This window comes from Trifolium pratense, linkage group LG7 (genome assembly GCF_020283565.1).
Source record: "Trifolium pratense cultivar HEN17-A07 linkage group LG7, ARS_RC_1.1, whole genome shotgun sequence".
Taxonomy (NCBI): Eukaryota; Viridiplantae; Streptophyta; class Magnoliopsida; order Fabales; family Fabaceae; genus Trifolium; species Trifolium pratense.
Genome location: NC_060065.1, coordinates 27,901,809 through 27,909,159, shown reverse-complemented (window position 1 = coordinate 27,909,159; position 7,351 = coordinate 27,901,809). Strand labels below are relative to the sequence as shown.

Sequence of the window (7,351 nt, the reverse complement as noted above, 5' to 3'; positions counted from 1 at the left end):
ATTGATTTAGAAATATCTTCTTGAGATAGTTTCATGATAGTCTCAGCAATGATTTTCTCAGTGTTTCCTAATTCCACCAAGGGATTTGATGGGTTTTGTTGAAAAATTTCTGTATCAGAGTTAGGAGCGGTTGCGAGAGTTTCAGAGATAGTTTCAGAGATGGGAGAAGGCGGTGGAACAGGCGGTTGAGATGGTGATTCATTATCAGCAGTTTGAGGAGGAATGGGAGCTGGAATACGGCCGGTGTTCTTGGTTCTTGCCATTGAGAATGAAGGGAGATCGACGGTTTTGGGAGGAAGGATGAGAGAAAAGGAGCAGTTATTGATTTGATTTAAAGAGGGAAGATAAGAAGAGTTTTGTCCAATGAAAAAGAAGTAGGTGTACTTGAATGTACTATTTGTCTTGGAACTCTACACTATATCTTACTTAATCTATTTTAAAAGTACTTAGCTATTTAATATATGCATAATAACCTAGGCCTAAAAGAATAGACAACTTATTTAAGACTACTTAGTTTTTTGAAAAAAAAATGTTTTTGAGTAGAGAGAAGTTCGTGACTCCTGACTGGTTTCAAGAACGTTCTAAGACTGTTCTTTAAACAGGGTTCCTTATTATTTTTAATTTTTCTTTAATAAAATTAAAACGTTCTTCTACTAAAGGCTTAGTAAAAATATCTGCGAGTTGATTATGAGTATCCACAAAGGTTAATTCAACTTCCTTTTTATTAACATGATCTCTAATGAAATGGTGTTTTATTTCAATATGTTTTGATCTTGAATGCTGAATAGGGTTTTTTGATAAATTGATAGCACTAGTATTATCACATAAAATTTTAATATTTGTGTACCTTAATGAGAAGTCTTCAAGTTGGTTTTTGATCCAAATCACTTGAGAGCAACAATTTGCAGCAGACACATATTCTGCTTCAGTTGTTGAAAGTGCTATGGTATTTTGTTTTCTGCAACACCAACTTACAAGTGCTTCTCCAAGAAATTGACATGCTCCACTTGTGCTTTTTCTTTCCAATTTATCCCCAGCATAGTCAGCATCACAATATGCTATAAGATCAAAATGTGAACCCTTTTTGTACCATAGACCAGTATCTGGTGTTCCCACCAAGTATCTAAAAATTCTTTTGACAGCAGTGAGATGTGATTCTTTTGGAGATGATTGAAACCTTGCACATAACCCTACTGAGAAGACAATGTCTGGTCTACTTGCAGTCAAATAAAGGAGTGATCCAATCATTCCTCTATATTCCTTTTCAGATACATCCTTTCCTTTTTCATCTTTGTCTAGACTTGTTGATGGATGCATTGGTGTAGGCATAATTTTAGCCTCATTCATCTTAAACTTTTTGAGGAGATCTTTGACATATTTTTCTTGACTTATAAAGATTCCTTCTTCAAGTTGTTTGATTTGAAGACCCAAAAAGAATCTAAGTTCTCCCATCATACTCATCTCAAATTCACTTTGCATGAGGGTTGAGAATTCTTCACACATTGTTTCATTTGTAGCTCCAAAGATGATATCATCAACATAAACTTGAACTACTAAAAGATCATTTTGGTTTTCCTTTCTAAAAAGTGTGGTATCTATTTTTCCTCTAGAAAAACCATTGTTTAAAAGGAAAGTGCTTAATCTTTCATACCATGCTCTTGGAGCTTGCTTAAGCCCATAAAGAGCTTTAGTTAGCTTAAAAACATGATCTGGTCTATGTTGATCAATAAAACCAGGTGGTTGATGAACATAGACTTCTTCATTTAAAAATCCATTTAGAAAAGCACTTTTGACATCCATTTGAAAAAGTTTTAAACATTTATGAGATGCATATGCAAGTAGTATTCTAATTGCTTCTAACCTGGCCACTGGTGCAAAGGTTTCATCATAATCAATACCTTCTTGTTGATTATATCCTTGAGCCACAAGTCTTGCTTTGTTCCTTATAACTTTTCCTTCTTCATCAAGTTTATTCCTAAAGACCCATTTAGTACCAATGATTGTGTTCTCTTGAGGTTTAGGTACTAGCTTCCAAACTTCATTTCTCTCAAATTGCAGAAGCTCTTCTTTCATGGCTTCAATCCATGATTCATCTGTGATTGCTTCATTTATGGATTTTGGTTCAATTTGAGAAATCATAGCTAAATTGTTTTCTTTGCTTTGAGTAGCTCTTCTTGTTCTTACACCATCTGCTGTACTTCCTATGATTTGATCTTGTGGATGATAATTTACCATTTTCCATGTTCTTGGAGGAGCTTGTGAGGATTCTTCTAGTTCATCAGTTTTCTTTTTCTTATTTGTGGTTTCTTCTTCCTCATCAACAATTATGCTTGTTTGTTCTTCAAATTCATCAAATTTTACATGCATGCTTTCTTCTATGGTTTGAATTCTTAAGTTATAGATTCTATATGCTTTTGAAGTTAAAGAATATCCTAAGAATATTCCTTTATCTGATTTTGAATCAAACTTTCCTAGATTATCTCTAATGTTAAGAATATAACAGTAACAGCCAAAGATATGAAAGTATGATATGTTAGGTTTTTTGTTCTTCCAGATTTCATAAGGTGTTTTATTCAAAACTTTTCTAATAGTTACTCTATTCAAAATATAGCAAGCAGTGTTTATGGCCTCAGCCCAAAAATACTTTTCCACATTTGATTCATTGATCATAGTTCTTGCCATTTCTTGTAAAGTCCTATTTTTTCTTTCTACAACTCCATTTTGTTGTGGAGTTCTAGGACAAGAGAAATTATGAGATATACCATTCTCATCAAAAAATGTTTCAAATAAAGAATTTTCAAATTCACCTCCATGATCACTTCTAATGGAGATGATCCTTGTTTCTTTTTCATTTTGAACTTTTAGGCAAAAATGTTTGAAAGCTTCAAAAGATTCATCTTTATGTTTTAAAAATAACACCCATGTAAATCTGGAATAATCATCTACAATAACAAAACCATAATTCTTACCTCCAAGGCTTGTAGTTCTGACTGGCCCAAACAAGTCTATGTGAAGTAGTTCAAGAGGTCTTTTGGTTGAAATAGATTCTTTTGGTTTAAAACTACTTTTTACTTGTTTTCCTCTTGCACATGATTCACATAACTTATCATTATCAAAACTTATCTTTGGTAATCCTCTTACTAGATCAAGTTTAGAAAGTTTTGAAATGGTTTTCATACTTATATGTCCTGCCCTTTTGTGCCAAATCCATTTGTCCTTTTCAAGAGACACAAAACATGATTCATCAGGTAGTTCATCTAAGTATATGATATAAACATTTTTCTTTCTTGATCCATTGAAAAGACTTTTGTCAGAAGATGAGTGTTTGATTTCACATGTATCAGGTTTAAATATAACTTCAAAACCATTGTCACACAATTGACTAATGCTTATTAAGTTATGTTTAAGGCCTTCTACATAATGAACATTTTCAATTTTAGCAGAGTTTATCTTACCAATTGTACCTTTACCTTTGATGATGGCTGTCTCATTATTGCCAAAGGTAACTGATCCTCCTTCTTTCTTTTCAAAGGAAAGAAAGCTTTGTCTATCTCCAGTCATATGTCTGGAGCAGCCACTGTCCAAGTACCATGGCTTCTTCTTGACTGTGAGAAGACATTCCTGCATATGTTTTTAGCATGCTTTTAGGTACCCATATCTTTTTGGGTCCTTGATGGTTAGTGTTATAATGACTTTTCTTATGTTGATAAGAAGAGGTCCTATATATATGTTTAGAAGTCTGTTTTTTAAGATTGTTCTGAGAACATTCTGAAGAGTTAAGATTGTTCTGAGAACGTTCTGAAAAATTTCTCTTATGATATTTTTGTTGTCTAGATTTTCTGTAACAAAAAGGTTCAAGATGTCCTTCCTTATGACAGTAAGAACATTTGTATATAGGTTTATTAGGAACAAAAAATTTATTGTAAATTCTTTGATTATTGTAAGTTTCAAAACCTAGGCCAGTTTTACTAAAACTATTTTTCTGAGATCCTAAAATGTTTTCAAGGGTTTTAGTAGACTTTACAAATTTGGTTATATCATTTTCAAGTTTTAAAACATTCCTTTTTAGTATTTTGTTTTCTTCTTGTATGTTAGAATTAGTTTGTTGATTTTCTTTAAGTTCTTCTAATTTTCTTTTATGAGCAATTTCCATGTTTTTAATTATGTCTTTTAATAATTCATTCTCAGTTTTATATTCCTCTTTTTCTTTTGAAATTTTGATTACAACTTCCTGAAGTTGATCATATTTTTCATTTAATTTTAAGCTATCATGAAAAAGATTATCAAATAAATATTCAGTTTTTTGACATGAAGAGCAAGTTTCAGGGTTTACCTCTTGTGTTTCTGATCTTGTCATAAGACATACATTTGCTTCTTGCTCTTCTTCTTCTGGTAGTTCATCTAGCTCATCCCAGGTTGCCATCATTGATTTCTTGACAGGAGGTTTTCTAAGTTTTGGACAATCACTCTTGTAGTGTCCAAATTGGTTGCATCCATAACATTGGATTTTGCTCATGTCAACTTCAGGTTTTGCACCATTTCTTTTATTTGGAAATGTTCTCCTCATTTGATTCCTTCTCATCATGAGTCTTTGAATTCTTCTTGACAGAAGTGCAAATTCTTCCTCATTGTCTTCATCAATCAGATCTTTGTTAGAGAAGATTTCATTTTGTTGAAGGCATTCTTCTGATTGAGAGTCTAATGCAATCATCTTTTTCTTTGGAGATTTATCCTCTTGAAGTATTGCTTCATGAGCTTTTAAAGAGCCAATCAAGTCCTCCATTTTAACTTCAGAGAGAGTTTTTGACTCTGTGATGGCTGTTACTATATGTCTCCATTCTTTAGGTAGACATCTTAGTATTTTTCTTACTCTTTCATGTGTGGTGTATGTTTTTCCAAGAGAGTTGAGCTCATTTATGATGATGGTGAATCTTCCATACATCTGATCAATGGATTCATCTTCCTTCATCTCAAATAACTCAAACTTTCTTACACCAATATCAATTCTTGTTTCTTTGACACGACTGGTTCCTTCATGATGAGTTTTGAGAGTATCCCACATTTCTTTAGCATTTTTGCATTGCATAATCCTGTCATATTCTTCCCTGCACAAAGCACTTTTAATAAATAATTGAGCTTTAGTATTTAAGAGTACCCTGTCTGCTTCAGTGGTTGTCCATTCAGCTTGAGGCTTTGGAGTGGTAGAATCTTTTGCCAAAGGTGTGTATTCTCCATTTTCAATGACTGACCACATGTAGTTATCTTGTGATCTTAGGAATAGCTCCATTTTATCTTTCCAGTAGTAGTAGTCATTTCCTTCAAATAGTGGTGGCCTAGTTGATGATCCACCTTCTGAAATAAACTTTGCAGGTTTTGACATACTTCCTTCCTGAATCTTTTCCTCTAAGCACTTGTTAGATGCTCAACCTTTAGAGGCAGTGCTCTGATGCCAATTGAAGTAGCAAAGTTTTTCACAAGAAAGGGGGGGTTTGAATTGTGAACCTTTTTAAATTTAAACTTAAGTCACAAAATTAAAAGGTTAGTAATAAAATTAATTTTGTGCTCAGTGAGATCGTTCTAAGAATGATCTGTGCTGTGTAAAGAAAAACAGATGCAGAAAATAAAAGTTTAAGGGAAAGAGAATAAACACAAAGAGTTATCCTGGTTCACCCTTAATCTTTGGGTTACGTCCAGTCCCCACCTCCTGTGAGTTTGTCCACTAGAATCACTTGAATGTTACAGATCCAAAACTTACACAATCACCTTGATCTTGACCTAAGATCAACAACTTACCAAAGCTCCTAGAGCTTTGAACTTTCCTAGTCAACTTGACCAATCTACACTCAATCAATAGTCACGTATTGACTTGAGCAATTACAATATGAATGATTTGTTTCTAAGCTTAATATCAAACTCACTATAAAAGAGAAGCTTAGATGAAAAGCACTCTAAAGAGATTTGAACTCAGATTTACAAAAGAGTGACTATAAAAGGACTTTGAGCTAAAGAGGTTTAGTGAGATATGTATTGCTTGAATTGCTTGGAAACTCTTGCTCTTTCCCTTGGACTTGATTGCCTTTTATAGATGCTTGCTTGAGTTTGAAGCTTGGCCTTCAAGTATATCAGTTAGAGAGTAAAATAGAGCTGTTACTCAGTGCTCTATATGCAGCAGACAATTTCTGCATAATGTGCAGATTCTCTGTTCAGTCTTGGAACAGTCTTGATTTCCTTTTAGCTTTGATCCATAAGATCCAAATAAGTATGAGCTGTTGCCAAGTGTATATGAGTTGTTTCTTACATCCTTCCACTGTCATGTATCAGATATAGCCGTTTGTATGCTCAGAAAAAGGCTTATGACAGTTGGAGATGGTTTTGAAAAAACTGTGTGCAGATCAGTCTTGCATTGGTCTTAGAACAGTCTTGAAACTGTCTTGCCTGCAACAGCCAAGGTGATGAACCTTCATCCTTCCTTCCTTTGTGGTGTGCAGCTGTTTAATAGCTTAAGAGATGATCAGAGGTAGCCTTTAGCATGAGCAGAAAACCAGCTGGAATAGTACATGAGCAAATGAGACAAAATGTACTTCTATGACACCACATTGAAGAATGTTCCAAGATGGTCCTTTTGCAAGTACCATTACAACTCATAGAATAATTCTGGTTGTTCCATTGTGATTGGTCCATGATCTCTTATCAGATGAGCTTATTGGATGGCCAATACTATGTTTGATCAAAGCTCATAGTTTCCTCCAAGACAAGTGACTAGAAAAGCATATATCTTAAAGTCCATCACATGTTGTTGATCCCAAAAGAGATTATTTCCTGTAGTGATTTGGTCCATAAATCCATTGTAAAGTGCTTATTTGTTTTGTTCTTAGTTGACTTTAAAACCTAAAAAGCACTTATACCAAAACGTGCTTATTTGACAAAAGCTGCAGTCTGTCTGCTGAGAATGTTCTTAGAATGGTCTTGAAACAGCTTTGCAGGATTTTTACTTTGCAAATGGTTTGTTAGAATCTATTAATCTTATGCCACTCAAAAGCACTTGTTAGATAACAAAATGATCAGAATCATTTAAAATATAATTAAAGATGTTTGTAATCTTTAAAACATCAAAAGTGGATTTTGCCTCAACAATTCGGGTATAAACATTGGTTGTAACAAACCAAACGGCTTCTGATGTTCAATCTTCGATTTCTGACAAGTTAAGCATGAATAAACAAATTCAGAAATTTGCCTCTTCATTCCCGGCCACCAAAACAACTTCCTCAAATCCTGATACATCTTGGTTACTCCAGGATGAATACTCAAACCACTTCTGTGACCTTCTTCCATGATCATTCTCTTTAATTCG

At 33.8% G+C, this 7,351-nt stretch overlaps 1 protein-coding gene across 1 annotated transcript; it reads right to left on the bottom strand.

The window, feature by feature from the left end:
- Positions 1–3,547: 3,547 nt before the first annotated feature.
- On the bottom strand, positions 3,548–5,412 carry LOC123896177. Its single transcript, XM_045946600.1, has one exon. It carries the CDS (start codon positions 5,378–5,380, stop codon positions 3,548–3,550), a length of 1,833 nt encoding a protein of 610 aa, XP_045802556.1. The 5' UTR covers positions 5,381–5,412.
- Between the last annotated feature and the right edge of the window lie 1,939 nt (positions 5,413–7,351).

Excerpts from the sequence above, each read along its gene's own strand:
- LOC123896177 (XM_045946600.1), bottom strand. The coding sequence starts at position 5,380 with ATGTCAAAACCTGCAAAGTTTATTTCAGAAGGTGGATCATCAACTAGG.